Consider the following 18,427-nt stretch of genomic DNA (forward strand, 5'->3'; position numbering starts at 1 on the left):
ACAACATTCACGTAAAACAACATGTCTGCTTCAATGGATTTAGAGGGTCTTTGGTGGCAATCTGAGGAAAAGAATACAACATTCACGTGAAACAACATGTCTTGCTTCAACCCCTGAACAGGCATTAACGTAAAACAACATGTCTTGCTTCAATGGATTTAGAGGTCTTTGGTGGCAATTGAAAAAAGAATTTGTTCTTAACTGACTATGCCGTTTGCAATAGAATACTGAATAAACAATAAGCATAAAACCAACGGCTCATTCTAATTGATTAATCACACAGAACTTCACCTCTGTCTCAGCAGAGCTTCTTTCAAGGTGCCATAAATTGAGGCTAACAAAGGATCATACAAGACAAGTACTGAAACAAACCTCCATCTTTGCATTGGTCCATCTGGGTACCTCAACAACAGCATGGAAGATGTTCTGTTGGAGGAAATAACCAAGGTTAACACCAATGTTTCAGATATCACCACATTTATATTGAAAAACACAATTACATTTGGGGAACAGGGTAGCCTCGTGGGGAGCGTTGGACTAGTAAACATGGAGTTCACCCCAACTGACAAGGTACAAACTTCTGCCCCTGAACAGGCAGTTAATACTGTTCCTAGGCCGTCATTGAAAATAAGAATTTGTTCTTAATGTCTATGCCTGGTTCAATAAAGGTAAAAAAAAAAAAGATTGTTGATTAATCACACACACACACACCTGAGCTTCATCTGCATAAATTGGTATGTCATGGAATGGAGAGAGGTATTTTCCCTCAGTAGTTCCTGTGTAGACAGTGATGAATGCACAGTATATGAAACATTCCACTGTACTAATGCATTGCAGTAACTTCAAACAACCTGATTATTAATGAACAGTGACGTGGGAACTTACGTCAACATGAGCTCATCAACTCACATACAGACATACTGTAGATGCCTATACTGTAGCATGAGAGACATACTGTAGATGTCTATACTGTAACATGAGAGGCATACTGTAGATGTCTATACTGTAGCATGAGAGCCATACTGTAGATGCCTATACTGTAGCATGAGAGCCATACTGTAGATGTCTACACTGTAGCATGAGAGGCACACTGTAGATGTCTATACTGTAGCATGAGAGCCATACTGTAGATGTCTATACTGTAGCATGAGAGCCATACTGTAGATGTCTACACTGTAGCATGAGAGGCACACTGTAGATGTCTATACTGTAGCATGAGAGCCATACTGTAGATGTCTATACTGTAGCATGAGGACATACTGTAGATGTCTACACTGTAGCATGAGAGACACACTGTAGATGTCTATACTGTAGCATGAGAGACATACTGTAGATGTCTACACTGTAGCATGAGAGCCACACTGTAGATGTCTATACTGTAGCATGAGAGCCATACTGTAGATGTCTATACTGTAGCATGAGAGCCATACTGTAGATGTCTATACTGTAGCATGAGAGACACACTGTAGATGTCTACACTGTAGCATGAGAGCACACTGTAGATGTCTATACTGTAGCATGAGAGCCATACTGTAGATGTCTATACTGTAGCATGAGAGCCATACTGTAGATGTCTACACTGTAGCATGAGAGGCACACTGTAGATGTCTATACTGTAGCATGAGAGCCATACTGTAGATGTCTATACTGTAGCATGAGAGCCATACTGTAGATGTCTATACTGTAGCATGAGAGCCATACTGTAGATGTCTATACTGTAGCATGAGAGCCATACTGTAGATGTCTATACTGTAGCATGAGAGCCATACTGTAGATGTCTACACTGTAGCATGAGAGACACACTGTAGATGTCTATACTGTAGCATGAGAGCCATACTGTAGATGTCTATACTGTAGCATGAGAGACATACTGTAGATGCCTATACTGTAGCATGAGAGCCATACTGTAGATGTCTATACTGTAGCATGAGAGACATACTGTAGATGTCTATACTGTAGCATGAGAGACATACTGTAGATGTCTATACTGTAGCATGAGAGACACACTGTAGATGCCTATACTGTAGCATGAGAGCCATACTGTAGATGCCTATACTGTAGCATGAGAGACATACTGTAGATGCCTATACTGTAGATGCATAGCATGACATACTGTAGATGTCTATACTGTAGCATGAGAGACATACTGTAGATGCCTATACTGTAGCATGATAGCCATACTGTAGATGCCTATACTGTAGCATGAGAGCACATACTGTACATGCCTATACTGTAGCATGAGAGACATACTGTAGATGCCTATACTGTAGCATGAGAGCCATACTGTAGATGCCTATACTGTAGATGCCTATACTGTAGCATGAGAGACATACTGTAGATGCCTATACTGTAGCATGAGAGCCATACTGTAGATGCCTATACTGTAGATGCCTATACTGTAGCATGAGAGACATACTGTAGATGCCTATACTGTAGCATGAGACATACTGTAGATGCCTATACTGTAGCATGCGAGCCATACTGTAGATGCCTATACTGTAGCATGAGAGCCATACCGTAGATGCCTATACTGTAGCATGAGGGCCATACTGTAGATGCCTATACTGTAGCATGAGGGCCATACTGTAGATGCCTATACTGTAGCATGAGAGCCATACTGTAGATGCTTATACTGTAGCATGAGAGCCATACTGTAGATGCCTATACTGTAGCATGAGAGACATACTGTAGATGCCTATACTGTAGCATGAGAGACATACTGTAGATGCCTATACTGTAGCATGAGAGCCATACTGTAGATGCCTATACTGTAGCATGAGAGCCATACTGTAGATGCCTATACTGTAGCATGAGAGACATACTGTAGATGCCTATACTGTAGCATGAGAGACATACTGGAGATGCCTATACTGTAGCATGAGTGACATACTGTAGTGTGTACATGTCAAGCTGTGTAGCTACCACCACTAAGCTAGTTCATTACGTACCGAGCTAGACGCAACTACAGTCTAATGTCTTTAGCTCCATATATATATATATATATATATATATATATACACCAAACTATACACTGATGTATTGAAAGAGCTGGTCACTCACTGAAGAACACCCTGTAGTCCAGTGTGTTGGGCTTGCCCCTCTCCTCGATGGTGAAGCTCATGTCTACTGCCTTATTGTGTTCACTCTGCTTCTTGGTACTGCTGCTAGTGGGCGTACTTCCTGTGCTGCCTGTAGGAGTAGATAATGGGAAGCCCATCGCCTCGTCCTGCAGGTTAACTAGTAGGTTAAGACCGTAGGTTGGCGTGTGAAGGAGAGTGTGAGCAGGAGGCATGTGCTCCTCTTATGGCCATGGCAACGCATTGGGTTGGTGACGTCAGGCTTGATCTGTGATCTGTGAGTGTGTGTATGTGTGTGTGTCTGTGTGACAACAGAAGGGGTGGGGGGGGGGGGCAAGTCTATAAGGCTCTGTGTTAGTCGGTGATCAAGGAACTACCTTCAACGTTACAATAACTGCACCGTTAAATATATCACAGGACACAGGTGAATTTAGTCTTTGAGAAAGCTATAATTGGTCCTTGGTAGCCTAACCTAATCTCTCTGCTGTACAGTCCTACCACTTCTTTGTAAGTCCCTGATCCCTACTGCTGTATAAGACAACTAGATCAGAGACTAGTCTAAACGCAATACATTACTGTCCTTGCTTGGTATGTGTTTTGATGCCCAGTTGTAACGACCGTTGTTGGTGGAAGGAGAGGATGACCAAAATGCAGCGTGGTAAGTGTCCATATTGATAATTTATTATCATAAAGAACACTAAACAAAATAACAACGGAGAATGAACGAAACGAAACAGTCCTGTCTGGTGTCGACACAAAACAGAAAACAATCACCCACAACTCAAAAGTGAAACCGGGCTACCTAAGTATGGTTCTCGATCAGGGACAACGATTGACAGCTGCCTCTGATTGAGAACCATACCAGACCAAACACAGAAATCCCAAAACATAGAAAAAGGAACATAGACAACATAAAACAAAGACATAACAAAAGATCTAAGGTCAGAACGTGACACCAGTTCCCTCCATAATGTAGTAGATATACAGTATAACAGCGTCAGCTGGCCTAAATGTCAGGGCTTTCTGAAACCCTTTTCATTCCAACTGAAACAGATGGAGCTGACTGGTGGTTAGAGTTCGACCAATTAACACCATGCTTAAGTCGTATGTCCATGGCATGACCTTTCACCACCTGTCCCAATTGGCACCCTATTCCCTAAATAGTGCACTGCTTTTGACCAGAGACCTATGGTGCATTAGGGCAATCTTAGAGTGTAAATGCAAATAAAATAAATATCATACACTTATTCATGCTCTGAAAACAGATAATAACCTGAAAACAGTATTCATGCTCTGAAAACAGATAATAACCTGGTCTTCATGCTCTGAAAACAGATAATAACCTGGTCTTCATGCTCTGAAAACAGATAATAACCTGGTCTTCATGCTCTGAAAACAGATAATAACCTGGTCTTCATGCTCTGAAAACAGATAATAACCTGGTCTTCATGCTCTGAAAACAGATAATAACCTGGTCTTCATGCTCTGAAAACAGATAATAACCTGGTCTTCATGAAAACAGATAATAACCTGTCTTCAAAACAGATAATAACCTGGTCTTCATGCTCTGAAAACAGATAATAACCTGGTCTTCATGCTCTGAAAACAGATAATAACCTGGTCTTCATGTTCTGAAAACAGATAACCAGATAATAACCTGGTCTTCATGCTCTGAAAACAGATAATAACCTGGTCTTCATGCTCTGAAAACAGATAATAACCTGGTCTTCATCTTCATGCTCTGAAAACAGATAATAATGCCTGAAAACAGTCTTCATGCTCTGAAAACAGTATTCATGCTCTGAAAACAGATAATAACCTGGTCTTCATGCTCTGAAAACAGATAATAACCTGGTCTTCATGCTCTGAAAACAGATAATAACCTGGTCTTCATGCTCTGAAAACAGATAATAACCTGGTCTTCATGCTCTGAAAACAGATAATAACCTGGTATTCATGCTCTGAAAACAGATAATAACCCAGTATTCATGCTCTGAAAACAGATAATAACCCAGTATTCATGCTCTGAAAACAGAGAACTTAGTCTTCATGCACATAATTTGTTATGCAGTTACCTACCTATCTGGTCTAAACTCCTTACCTTGAATTTGGCCTTGGTTCATCATCCCTCTTATGAATGTCTCCAACTTAAAAATAAGTCCATTTACATTTCCACACAACGGGTCGTGAAACAATCAACCAAACTAGATAGACTACATTTAGCAAGCAAATTAATCCAAGGAGCTGATCAAATACAAATGTGGAATAAAAATATTTATTCTTTGTTTTCTAAATGAGTAAAGTCAGTCCATTCGCATGTGAAGCTACAAAGTGGGTGACGCAAGTGAACTCAGTCTGATTGATTTAGTCGTCCTCTACACAAGGGACAGCATCTCTCCAGTTAGGATTGATTTAGTCGCCCTCTACACAAGGAGGGACAGCATCTCTCCAGTTAGGATTGATTTAGTCGCCCTCTACACAAGGAGGGACAGCATCTCTCCAGTTAGGATTGATTTAGTCGTCCTCTACACAAGGAGGGACAGCATCTCTCCAGTTAGGATTGATTTAGTCGTCCTCTACACAAGGGACAGCATCTCTCCAGTTAGGATTGATTTAGTCGTCCTCTACACAAGGAGGGACAGCATCTCTCCAGTTAGGATTGATTTAGTCTCCTCTACACAAGGAGGGGCAGCATCTCTCCAGCATCTCTCCAGTTAGGATTGATTTAGTTGTCCTCTACACAAGGAGGGACAGCAGCATCTCTCCAGTTAGGATTGATTTAGTCGTCCTCTACACAAGGAGGGGACAGCATCTCTCCAGTTAGGATTGATTTAGGTCCTCTACACAAGGAGGGACAGCATCTCTCCAGTTAGGATTGATTTAGTCGTCCTCTACACAAGGAGGGACAGCATCTCTAGGATTGATTTAGTCGTCCTTACACAAAGGACAGCATCTCTCCAGTTAGGATTGATTTATTGCTACACAAGGGACAGCATCTCTCCAGTTAGGATGATAGGTTGAAGATACATTTTTTTTTAAGACGTAGCATTTAATTGCTATTCCTTTGGTGATGAAAACAGCCCATTGTTCATAAGGACTATGTACTTAGGTGTAGCTCCTGGTGCTCTCTGGAAAGGCTACCGCAAAAGTGTAAACAGCAACATCTAGTCATCTCTGAACTGAGCACAACTCAAATGGACTTTCAGTAATGGCAGCAACTACAGTAGGCTCACGTGTTCTGTTCTGGAGAGGCCTCAAGTTTGATCGTTCCATTACAGCAAACATGGGGGAAAAATATGTAATGATTAGAGGCCAAACAATTGAATCTCTGGAGAATCAAAAGCAACTAATTGTACTATTGAAAAAGTCTGAAGGCACAGCATGCAATCCTCATTGTCTCCAGGTGTGGATGAACTGTCCATCTTAGAAGAAGACAAGGTCTTAGTTGTCTGTTGTAGTTTGAATTTCAAATGTTTGAGGAAATTGTTGAATGGCAGTTAACAAGTTGTTGTCCAAAGGATTTGCCTTCAAGTTGATACACTTCAGAGCTGGCATGGCCTGCAACTTTTCCATGGGGACGTCTGTTGGAGAGATGAGAAGACACATTTTTAGACATTTGAGAAAGAGCCAATGAATGTTCACAAGAAACTAAAGGCGTCATTACGTCTGGTTCCTGATGCACCACACTTCTCCCACTTCTCTGCACTTGCTCACTTTCTCTCACGGATTAAACAACGGTATTAACTGCCTCCACCCGATTGTAACACCAATCCAATGGTATTAACTTCCTCCAGTCAATTCTAACAATCCAACGGTATCATCTCCCTCCAGCCAATTGTAACACCAATCCAAATGTATAAACTTCCTCCAGCAAATTGTAACACCAATCCAATGCTTTTAAATCCTTAGAAGAAATGTAGAGAATGGGAACGCAGCACTGACTACATCTTACCAGTGATGTCATTCCCTTCCAGGTTGATTCTTTCCAGTGACTGGATCTCCGTCAGTCTCTCGGGGAAGACAGACAACTTGTTGTTGGCCAAGTTGATGCTGGTCAGATGTTCCAGCTCGCCAACTACATCTGGCAGTTTAGTGATTACATTGCCGTGCAAGTCCAGTTCTGAAAAGATATTGGAAAATACTGCTAAATCACCAGCTAACGTACTAACGTATTCCTCACACAGATTCAACACATTCAGTCAAATATTTGTTAAATATTGGGTGTATTAGGCTAACCTGGTCCCAGATCTGTTTGTGCTCGTCTACTCCATTCTGTCATTGCCAAGCCAATGACAATTCCATAAGGTGCTGGCAAGTGAACAGAAACAGACTGGCCCCAGGCTACAGACTGCTATGCTGGCCCCAGGCTACTGTTCGGCTGCTATGCTGGCCCCAGGCTACTGTTCGGCTGCTATGCTGGCCCCAGGCTACTGTTGCTGGTCCCAGGCTACTGTTCGGCTGCTATGCTGGCCCCAGGCTACTGTTCGGGCTATGCTGGCCCCAGGCTACTGTTCGGCTGCTATGCTGGCCCCAGGCTACTGTTCGGCTGCTATGCTGGCCCCAGGCTACTGTTCGGCTGCTATGCTGGCCCCAGGCTACTGTTCGGCTGCTATGCTGGCCCCAGGCTACTGTTCGGCTGCTATGCTGGCCCCAGGCTACTGTTCGGCTGCTATGCTGGCCCCAGGCTACTGTTCGGCTGCTATGCTGGCCCCAGGCTACTGTTCGGCTGCTATGCTGGCCCCAGGCTACTGTTCGGCTGCTATGCTGGCCCCAGGCTACTGTTCGGCTGCTATGCTGGCCCCAGGCTACTGTTCGGCTGCTATGCTGGCCCCAGGCTACTGTTCGGCTGCTATGCTGGCCCCAGGCTACTGTTCGGCTGCTATGCTGGCCCCAGGCTACTGTTCGGCTGCTATGCTGGCCCCAGGCTACTGTTCGGCTGCTATGCTGGCCCCAGGCTACTGTTCGGCTGCTATGCTGGCCCCAGGCTACTGTTCGGCTGCTATGCTGCCCCAGGCTACTGTTCGGCTGCTATGCTGGCCCCAGGCTACTGTTCGGCTGCTATGCTGGTCCCAGGCTACTGTTCGGCTGCTATGCTGGCCCCAGGCTACTGTTCGGCTGCTATGCTGGCCCCAGGCTACTGTTCGGCTGCTATGCTGGCCCCAGGCTACTGTTCGGCTGCTATGCTGGCCCCAGGCTACTGTTCGGCTGCTATGCTGGCCCCAGGCTACTGTTCGGCTGCTATGCTGGCCCCAGGCTACTGTTCGGCTGCTATGCTGGCCCCAGGCTACTGTTCGGCTGCTATGCTGGCCCCAGGCTACTGTTCGGCTGCTATGCTGGCCCCAGGCTACTGTTCGGCTGCTATGCTGGCCCCAGGCTACTGTTCGGCTGCTATGCTGGCCCCAGGCTACTGTTCGGCTGCTATGCTGGCCCCAGGCTACTGTTCGGCTGCTATGCTGGCCCCAGGCTACTGTTCGGCTGCTATGCTGGCCCCAGGCTACTGCTGGCTATGCTGGCCCAGGCTACTGTTCGGCTGCTATGCTGGCCCCAGGCTACTGTTCGGCTGCTATGCTGGCCCCAGGCTACTGTTCGGCTGCTATGCTGGCCCCAGGCTACTGTTCGGCTGCTATGCTGGCCCCAGGCTACTGTTCGGCTGCTATGCTGGCCCCAGGCTACTGTTCGGCTGCTATGCTGGCCCCAGGCTACTGTTCGGCTGCTATGCTGGCCCCAGGCTACTGTTCGGCTGCTATGCTGGCCCCAGGCTACTGTTCGGCTGCTATGCTGGTCCCAGGCTACTGTTCGGCTGCTATGCTGGCCCCAGGCTACTGTTCGGCTGCTATGCTGGTCCCAGGCTACTGTTCGGCTGCTATGCTGGCCCCAGGCTACTGTACGACTGCTATGCTGGCCCCAGGCTACTGTTCGGCTGCTATGCTGGCCCCAGGCTACTGTTCGGCTGCTATGCTGGTCCCAGGCTACTGTTCGGCTGCTATGCTGGCCCCAGGCTACTGTTCGGCTGCTATGCTGGCCCCAGGCTACTGTTCGGCTGCTATGCTGGCCCCAGGCTACTGTTCGGCTGCTATGCTGGCCCCAGGCTACTGTTCGGCTGCTATGCTGGCCCCAGGCTACTGTTCGGCTGCTATGCTGGCCCCAGGCTACTGTTCGGCTGCTATGCTGGCCCCAGGCTACTGTTCGGCTGCTATGCTGGCCCCAGGCTACTGTTCGGCTGCTATGCTGGCCCCAGGCTACTGTTCGGCTGCTATGCTGGCCCCAGGCTACTGTTCGGCTGCTATGCTGGCCCCAGGCTACTGTTCGGCTGCTATGCTGGCCCCAGGCTACTGTTCGGCTGCTATGCTGGCCCCAGGCTACTGTTCGGCTGCTATGCTGGCCCCAGGCTACTGTTCGGCTGCTATGCTGGCCCCAGGCTACTGTTCGGCTGCTATGCTGGCCCCAGGCTACTGTTCGGCTGCTATGCTGGCCCCAGGCTACTGTTCGGCAGCTATGCTGGCCCCAGGCTACTGTTCAGCTGCTATGCTGGCCCCAGGCTACTGTTTGGCTGCTATGCTGGCCCCAGGCTATGCTGGCCCCAGGCTACTGTTCGGCTGCTATGCTGGCCCCAGGCTACTGTTCGGCTGCTATGCTGGCCCCAGGCTACTGTTCGGCTGCTATACAAAGATGTGTGCTACCTTAAAGATAAAGGCTTTAAAGCTATCAATCTGATAACTTGTGATAGTGTTATATAAAAGGCCCCTTCACTAAAACATGTTAAGTTAGGGGGTGTGGGGGTGGGGAGAGTATGTGTGCATAGCTACCTCTCAACTGAGTGAAGGTATTGAAGAATTTGCTAGTAACTCCCTTCATCTCATTGTCAGCCAACGTGACGACGTGTATCCTCTCTGCAACGCTGTTGAGGACCCTGAATACGCCATCTGGGAAACTGATCAGTTTGCAGTTTGACAGATCTAAAGAAGTAAAGGATAACAATTAGGAATGGCCATGGCCACATCCCAAATGGCACCCTATTCCCCATTTAGTGCACTACTTTTGACCAGGGCCCATAGGGCTCTGTTCAAAAGTAGTGTACTACATAGGGAATAGGTTGCCATTTGGGATGCATGTATGAGAAAGCATGGCTTAGAGCTGAAGAAGATTAGTGTTATATTGAAGAGGTTATTTCAAAATAGACTTTACAGTCTGTCACGATCGTCGTAGTGACGAGACCAAAGCGCAGCGTGACGTGAATACATCTTTTAATGTAAGCTGAAAGACCATGAAAACAAACCGACCGTGACCGCTATAAACACTGAGCGCTATAAACACTGAGCGCTATAAACACTGAGCGCTATAAACACTGAGCGCTATAAACACTGAGCGCTATAAACATGCAACATCACATTTGACAATAACCCACAAAATAACCCAAGGAATATGGCTGCCTAAATATGGTTCCCAATCAGAGACAACGATAAACAGCTGCCTCTAATTGAGAACCAATCTAGGCAACCATAGACATATAAAACCCTAGAACGTAAACAACCCCATAAACCTACAAAACCCCTAGACAGTACAAAAAAACCCAAGATGAGACAAAAACACACATGCTACCCTCGTCACACCCTGACCTAACCAAAATATATAAAGAAAACAAAGAATACTCAGGTCAGGGCGCGACACAGTCATACCTTGCTCAAATCTAACGTCACTGCAACCCTCTGGTTCTTATGTCAAATATGCAAATTAAGTTCACAAGAACGAGTCAGGCTGAGAGGACAATATAATATCATCCTTGGAAGGAGAGAGCTTTTGGTAACACATTACTGCCATCTGCTGGCCGAAAGTAGTAAGACTCAACAACCTGGATATACTTGAAGATCAGGGATCATCAACTACATTCAACTGTAGGCTGATTTCTCCTGGAGTGGATGGTCGGAGGGAACATAATTACAAATAATTTGTAGAATGCAAATTGACCGCAAGAAGCCTAAACAGACATAATGTTTGACTAAAACGTAATCCTTTCAAACCTTGCTTACATTTGTATACGATCACGTATCTTTCTACTATGCGTTGGAATAATTGGGAACAGATTTCTTCGATTAAAATCACTTGGAGCTGATTTACTGGTGTTTTTACAGTCTTTTATGACCAACAATGAAAATTAGACAAAGAATAATAATATACCATAGCAGTCAACAGTTTGGACACACCTCCTCCTTCAAGGGTTTTTCTTTGTTTGCTACTATTTTCTACATTGTAGAATCATAGTGAAGACGTCAAAACTATGAAATAACACATATGGAATCATGTAGTAACCCAAAAAAGTGTTAAACAAGCACTCCACGTGAAGCTGGTTGAGAGAACGCCAAGAGTGTGCAAAGCTGTCATCAAGGCAAAGGGTGGCTACATCGAAGAGACTAAAATCTAAAATATATTTGAATTTGTTTAACACTTCTTTGGTTGCTACATGATTCCATATGTGTTATTTCATAGTTTTGATGTCTTCACTATTATTCTACAATGTAGAAAATAGTAAAAAAAAATAAAGAAAAACTCTTGAAAGAGTAGGTGTATTTAAAAAAAAACTATTTTCTACATTGTAGAATAATAACGAAGACATCAATTAAATCAAAGGATTTAATGAACTTACCCAGAGTATCTTTATCTTCCTCCACTGTTGCATTGACCCTCCGGGCAACATTGGCCACAGCCTCTGCCATTATACTCGGTCTACGAATCTCACCTGGGGTAGAGATGGGGAGAGGTTGGTGTAATACTTCAGATATACATTTTAACCAGACATTTTCAAGTGAATTTTCTTTGGCATATTAAAATATTGTTAATTCATCAGGTTAATTAACATGGTTGTTGTTTTTCATGCAATTTGGTAATTAGCTATTTTTAACATGTTACCAGGTCATGCATACAAGATTGCTGGTTGCAATTTTGTGTCAATTAGAATGTTACAATGCATCTTGTTCAATGTCAGCCATTGTTGCAACATTGTCCTCTTCACAAAGATCACACAAAATCACATGAATAACTTGATCACCTGTCCCACGTCAAGTTATAGGCGAGATACAACAGTTAGTTAGCTATTAAAGCGAGCTTAATTCGTAGTAATAGCTAAATTGCTAGCTTTCTAATGTAGCCTACTCATAATTCCACAAACGACGTCCGGGTGGAGATCTGTATAATAGATTGTACAATAGAATCAGCATATACTGTATGACGGAAGGTGGATCAACCTACCCTTAAACTTTAACTGTGGTTGACAGCTGAAAATGTTAGCAAGTCAGTTCAAGGCTCCGTCCAATCAAATCCATTCATTTTCAAACACCACCGTCAAATTTGGCGAGAGACTATTTTTAACCAAAGAGGATACACTGGGCTGAAGTCGATCGATGCATTTTTCAGATGATCTCTTCTGACATTATTGTTAAAATCAGTCCAATACTTCAAAATGGTTTGTTTTTGTGCGCAATTTGAGTTTAAAAACACTATTTTAGCCTCTTGTTGCCATCAATAGTTATATTGCTTCTACAGTACACGCTACCGTATTGACGAGAGTCATAGGCGCACAAGGAAGTTTCAGAGAAATAACTGCGAAGGACTACAGATTTAAATTCTGCCCATGTCTTACGCAGGATTGATCTGTATAAATATCAGTCTGTAACGGGTGTTAGGTTGTATCAAGTTGTGTCATCACAGTGTAGTGTCTCAGCACTAATAGCACATATACGACTAGATCAACTGATTGTTGAGTTATAACAGTATAAACATGGAAGTTCAGAGTTTGACCTACCTTAGGATCCTGGTTAGGACTTAGTCCGCTGTGTAATGACAGAGTTGTCCTGCCGCAGCCACTATTCTGGAAAACCCCTGATTGGTCAACTATTTTTTGCTTTGTCAATGGACGCGAAGACAATGGGCATGTATTGAAACGTACTCTCTATTCATTCAACATTAAATCAATCATGGTGAATAGGATGCCAGGTGAATGAGGCCAGAAGATGCCGTTAGTGAATGTACTTTTTTCCCCAATTGTCCTTGTTGCACGTTCTCACCAGTTACACATGAGTTATTACCTTGTACTTAATATCTGATATAGTTCTTGAGAAGTGGGCTATTTATAGTGAAGAACAAGTATTTATATTCCTGAACTTTTGGGACATTCATTTTTGTGTATTTTTTTTTTGTGATTTTGAGAGAAAAAATAATAGAGATTTTGATCATTCTAAAAACTGAAATTCCATCCACCTATATTGTTTATTTTGTGTCAGGAATTTGTTTTGTTTTTTGGTGCCCCACTTGTCAGTCTAATAATACTGTGGTCAACAATCCAGCATGGTGCATTGCTCAACTCAGAGAATTCCAGAACCCATAGAATTAGAATGAATGAATATTCACAACAGGTCATTCTAGTGAATGTAAATATCGTGGGTTTTTTTTATAGACAAGAGTCATAAGCATATGTTATGTTACTAATGGATGAAGAACATGACAAATATTACCTACAAAATACATACACTTTAATCAGCTAACAAAATATTTTTACAATATGAAACATATTTATGACAAAATCCTCCTAAAACAGAGAGAGCAATAAATTAACATAAATACCCAAGCTTTATTTTATTATTATTTACAATAAATATAATGTCAATGTTCCGTTACACCCAGTAGGTGTATACTATAGTATAAACAGTGCTTAAATGGTGAACAACGCCATTTCCTATGACTTATAATGAAATGGCGGGTCCTCAAACTGATTCCTAAAAGCAGAAAGATAAAATCAGTCCCATTCTGAGAGAACCTCCATACTGTATATATCCAGGCGTTCTAAACATACAGGACATCTACCATACTGTATATATCCAGGCGTTCTAAACATACAGGACATCTACCATACTGTATATATCCAGGCGTTCTAAACATACAGGACATCTACCATACTGTATATATCCAGGCGTTCTAAACATACAGGACATCTACCATACTGTATATATCCAGGCGTTCTAAACATACAGGACATCTACCATACTGTATATATCCAGGCGTTCTAAACATACAGGACACCTACCATACTGTATATATCCAGGCGTTCTAAACATACAGGACATCTACCATACTGTATATATCCAGGCGTTCTAAACATACAGGACATCTACCATACTGTATATATCCAGGCGTTCTAAACATACAGGACATCTACCATACTGCTTGAGGAGTGCACAGTCACAATAACCAAAAGAACTAACACAAAGTGTTTTCTTATTGTTTTTCGACCATCTGATACAGACTCTTGGATAAGAGTTCTGTCAGTGAAATTCCACTCGAATGTTTTCCGGAACTCTCTGTTGCGTGCGTCCGAAGGAGACGAGTGGTAGCCTCGTCTCCATCTCAAGCGGTTGTGAGAAGACGGCCCCGGGCTTTGCTCCGGTCATTTCTTTACTGAAGGTCGGGTTCAAGCCTGTGACAGACGCTACAGGCAGCCACATTCATCCACAACCATATCCTCATGATGGCGAAGCAGCATTTCTCCATTCTCATAATACAGCATGCTTAGAGGACTCATCTTGGTGGGGGCGCAGCACGCCGAGGGAACCCGCTCAGGGTGGTAGTGTTTTAGGAGACTCTAGAGGGGAAAAAAGCATCAAGAAGCAATCTGCAAGTAAAGAAAAGCCAAACAACTTCAAATAGGCATGAAGCATTGCTATAGTATCTAATTGTTCTTATTTTTATTTTTTATTTAACCAGGCAAGTCAGTTAAGAACAAATTCTTATTTTCAATGACCTTCCGGTTACTAGTCCAACGCTCTAACCACTAGGCTACCCTGCCGCCCCAATGAGCTTTGTACCGTTAAGTTACATACGAAAACAGTAAAGATACATTTGAAAACCAATATATTCTATGACACATTTTGGAAAATCCCGTAGAAACACATTGAAACGTACCTGCATATAAGCATGATTTGTTGGGTTCAAGTCTTCTCCCAAAGGACTTGGACAGATCCCCTCACATCGATAGGCATTATACTTCTTTGGGAAGACGATCCAGGACCCCCAGCCTATCTGATTGAAGTCTACATGCATATCAACTCTTCGACAGAGAGACGGGTCAATCTCAATGTTTCCGCTAGACGCCTCTGGACCCCTCATGTCTGGTGGTTCCCTCTGGCCTGAGTGGCCCCTTTTTTTCCTGTGTCTCTTCGGCCTGCGGAACTTCTTGGACTCGGTGGTGGACAGGAACTTGGACTGTTCGGCCGTCTGGAGAAGACTGGCTTTGGCCTGGGAGCCCTCCTCTGACCCTGTATGAGAGAATACAACCAGTAAGGCTCTGTCGCTCACACACGGACTCTGCCGTGTTCTAGACACAGCCAACTGGACAGGATTCTGCCGTGTTCTAGACACAGCCAACTGGACAGGGTTCTGCTGTGTTGTAGACCCAGCCAACTGGACAGGGTTCTGCTGTGTTGTAGACCCAGCCAACTGGACAGGGTTCTGCTGTGTTGTAGACCCAGCCAACTGGACAGGGTTGGGGAAGTACACATCTCTCTTTGTCTTGTTTGGTGATCTCCTCTTCATTGAGCTCCTGGAAATCTGTTCCTGGCCGAGCCAGTTCAACAGCGGATCAGTAAGGTTGTACACCTTCCAGTGCTGAGAGGAGTTAATCACAGAGGAGACAGAGAAATATCCCACCAGCTGGTGTTCCTGGCAGATCCCCTGTGTCTGCCTGCACGGGTAGTCGTGGTGATGGTAGATCTCCACGGTAATGTTGGAAGCCCTCGTCGCCCGGGGAAACCTGAACCTGAGCTCCGCTGCTTGGATCCGTTCGTCGGCCAATAAGGTGGTCAGGTCAAAGGTTGCAGTCCAGCGTCGGGGTCTGTGAAATAAACCTATTGGAAAGAAGAAAAAATATATAAAAAAATAAACAGATTTTTCAACATTTGTACTGACTCGTAGTTCTTTGAACATTATTATTTTTTTAACCTTTATTTTACTAGGCAAGTCAGTTAAGAACAAATTCTTATTTTCAATGACGGCCTAGGAACAGTGGGTTAACTGCCTGTTCAGGGGCAGAATGACAGATTTGTACCTTGTCAGCTCGGGGATTTGAACTTGCAACCTTTCGGTTACTAGTCCAACACTCTAACCACTAGGCTACCCTGCCACCTCTACACTCTAACCACTAGGCTACCCTGCCGCCTCTACACTCTAACCACTAGGCTACACTTGTTTCTGGTCTCATGTCAACTAAGTACTTCACATATATGTCTATTAGACAAACATACATCCAAGTTATCCACCTGGACCACCATACAATGTTGAGTACTTTAAGATTAGGCCTCTATATAGAAATACAATCAAATATTAGTTTTTTATGTCACCCCTCTTCTTCAAACCCTTTAAATGGTCTAAAACGGGCAAAATAGATTACAAATAATTAATGTTAATTGTATTTACTTACAAAAAGAGCTTTTAAGCAACCACAGAGCTAATGTGCTAACTGTTAATTTAGGAGGAATACACATGTTCTATTCAATCCTGGACAGCAATTCAGGCAAAACATTTAGCATATTGTTTCTGGGTTACATCTAAGTAGTCTGAATGAGTCATGCTTGTATTCTAAAAACAATATTGTTTTAATATTTTTTTAAGGAAATACAATTTTAGATCTAGGCAAAGCATGTTTGCAAATAGAAATTCCAACCGTGTTTTTCAATGTAACTAGGCAACTAGCTTGTGGATGAATCTACCATCGGCTGGGGTCAACATCAACATGTGTGAATTAGGACATGAATTGTGATGCAAAGAAGAACAAGACGTTGGAGGTGTGGTACATAATTCATCAAGAAGATTAAAGACTATTGTACTATTGTCCAAATGTAATGTATTGTTGCTATTCATCGTCTATTTGTTGATTATAGGTACTGTACCAAAACATCTACATTCCTCTATGGGTCTGTTTTGCTCTGGGGAAATAAAACTATGAAGATTAATGATAACACAACGACAGGAGGACGAGGCTAGGACTAATCCACTCAAAGTAAACACCGGATCGAAACCAATCATTTAACACGTCCTTAGCTCGGCTTCCGCATATCCTCCATTCAAACAAATAGGTAACAACTATGACACCTAGCAGTGATGTTAAATTAGATTTAGTGGTGTTGCGAGGAGAGCGGTCCATGGAACATATAGGCTAGATGTTGTTAAAATCCCGCTCTGGCCAGAGATGTAGTTCTAGGTCATCACTTTAATCTAATCAAGTGAAGTGTGAAAAGAACTGAGGGGACTTGTTGATTTGAGTTAACAACAGATTTGAATAGGCATGTCTGGCAACATTTCTAATCAACATCTCCCATTTAAAGAAAAAAAGAGGTTTGCTTTGAGAATTAGGCTGAAAACCTGCCTTTTCACACGCTGGTCCATGTACGGTTATTCAGGCCGACAAAATGAATGTGGATTGGAGCGCTTTGAGATCGTCTGGCGAAGAGATTTGACAGCCACTGTGGTGCGCAAACATAGCAAGAAAATGATCTCTTTAACTTTTTTTGAAGAATAAAAATAATGCAAGCAAAAAATAGCGCAAAACAACATTTAATTTACTAGGCTTAGAGGAGGCTAGGCAATAGGCCATAAACTATTATAAAATGCCCTAAACAGGATATTTATCATTATGTTCTCCTGTGTTAAACTAAATTCGGGCAGGCAGTATACGCTATATGTCTAGAATGTAGCCTATATGCCCTACTAAACGAATGAATAAATAGGCCTATAGGCTAATATACTTAAAAAATATATGTAATCTTACTTTTTGCCATTACACTCTTGACTGTGTCTGCTTGTTTTGCGATGGCCTTCTCCATTACGTCTATAGGCCGAGTGAGGTTTGACTTGTAATTCCGGTAAAGGTGCATCATATACTTCGGTGCCAGGTGATGGAATCCAGGTGGACGGTGGTCTGTAGCAAAGCGTCGTGATGTTCCGTGATAAACTCCATCTCTAGATTTGTGAATTCCTTGAGTCAGCAGTATGAGCAGAGAGGCATGTAGCGCTACACCTAGAACGCCTAATGAACGCATGCTGGTCAAATTGGATGACAGATTCCTCTGCGGCTTGAGTTAAGCTTGGCTTTTATACCCCTCCCGCACCACGCATATTTAACAAGTAGCCGCGAACATTAAAGGAAATTGACATGCGTCTTCAAGGCTTGTGGCAAGGCAGGTCATCATCCATTGACTTGTTAATGAGATGCCCAAGCCAATGACTGGATGAAGTGTGTTTAGAACGACCAGTGAGCGAAAGTTCCCTATAGCACTTTTCTCATCAACAGCTCTTTCAAATGTCACTTT

General features: G+C 43.5%; 2 protein-coding genes, 1 long non-coding RNA gene and 1 pseudogene across 6 annotated transcripts; all 4 read right to left on the bottom strand.

The window, feature by feature from the left end:
• LOC135511539 (inorganic pyrophosphatase-like) overlaps positions 1 to 3,315 on the bottom strand; it is a 12,315-nt pseudogene extending 9,000 nt beyond the window's left edge.
• A 421-nt stretch (positions 3,316 to 3,736) lies between these two features.
• Positions 3,737 to 4,445, bottom strand: LOC135511540 (uncharacterized). The gene is made up of 2 exons (XR_010451261.1): positions 4,389 to 4,445; positions 3,737 to 4,350 (listed from the first exon to the last, which is right to left on the bottom strand). It is a non-coding gene; the product is annotated as an uncharacterized LOC135511540 (long non-coding RNA).
• A 1,616-nt stretch (positions 4,446 to 6,061) lies between these two features.
• On the bottom strand, positions 6,062 to 12,952 carry LOC135511805 (leucine-rich repeat-containing protein 20-like). 4 transcript variants are annotated; one of them, XM_064933271.1, is made up of 5 exons: positions 12,874 to 12,952; positions 11,719 to 11,811; positions 9,884 to 10,033; positions 7,030 to 7,197; positions 6,062 to 6,658 (listed from the first exon to the last, which is right to left on the bottom strand). In XM_064933271.1, the coding sequence occupies exons 2-5, from the start codon at positions 11,786 to 11,788 to the stop codon at positions 6,519 to 6,521; spliced, it is 528 nt and encodes a 175-aa protein (XP_064789343.1). In that variant the 5' UTR covers positions 11,789 to 11,811; positions 12,874 to 12,952; the 3' UTR covers positions 6,062 to 6,518. The 4 variants fall into 4 exon arrangements, with proteins under 4 accessions (XP_064789343.1, XP_064789341.1, XP_064789342.1 ...); XM_064933269.1 differs by lacking the exon at positions 12,874 to 12,952 and adding an exon at positions 12,321 to 12,651; XM_064933270.1 differs by lacking the exon at positions 12,874 to 12,952 and adding an exon at positions 12,121 to 12,283.
• Positions 12,953 to 14,218: 1,266 nt separating this feature from the next.
• LOC135511541 (nodal homolog 2-A-like) lies at positions 14,219 to 18,157 on the bottom strand. The gene is made up of 4 exons (XM_064933027.1): positions 17,887 to 18,157; positions 15,589 to 15,967; positions 15,027 to 15,438; positions 14,219 to 14,706 (listed from the first exon to the last, which is right to left on the bottom strand). The coding sequence occupies exons 1-4, from the start codon at positions 18,155 to 18,157 to the stop codon at positions 14,554 to 14,556; spliced, it is 1,215 nt and encodes a 404-aa protein (XP_064789099.1). The 3' UTR covers positions 14,219 to 14,553.
• Between the last annotated feature and the right edge of the window lie 270 nt (positions 18,158 to 18,427).

This window comes from Oncorhynchus masou, chromosome 24, assembly GCF_036934945.1.
Source record: "Oncorhynchus masou masou isolate Uvic2021 chromosome 24, UVic_Omas_1.1, whole genome shotgun sequence".
NCBI lineage: Eukaryota > Metazoa > Chordata > Actinopteri > Salmoniformes > Salmonidae > Oncorhynchus > Oncorhynchus masou.

Coding starts and splice junctions, on each gene's coding strand:
- LOC135511805 (XM_064933268.1), bottom strand. Junction 10,034..11,718: donor GGAAGATAAAGATACTCTGG/GTAAGTTCATTA, acceptor TTACTTCTTTAG/ATCTGTCAAACTGCAAACTG. Junction 7,198..9,883: donor TACCTTCACTCAGTTGAGAG/GTAGCTATGCAC, acceptor ATATCTTTTCAG/AACTGGACTTGCACGGCAAT.
- LOC135511541 (XM_064933027.1), bottom strand. CDS start 18,157: ATGCGTTCATTAGGCGTTCTAGGTGTAGCGCTACATGCCTCTCTGCTC. Junction 15,968..17,886: donor CAAGAGTGTAATGGCAAAAA/GTAAGATTACAT, acceptor TCTTTCCAATAG/GTTTATTTCACAGACCCCGA. Junction 14,707..15,026: donor CAAATCATGCTTATATGCAG/GTACGTTTCAAT, acceptor TTTCCCCTCTAG/AGTCTCCTAAAACACTACCA.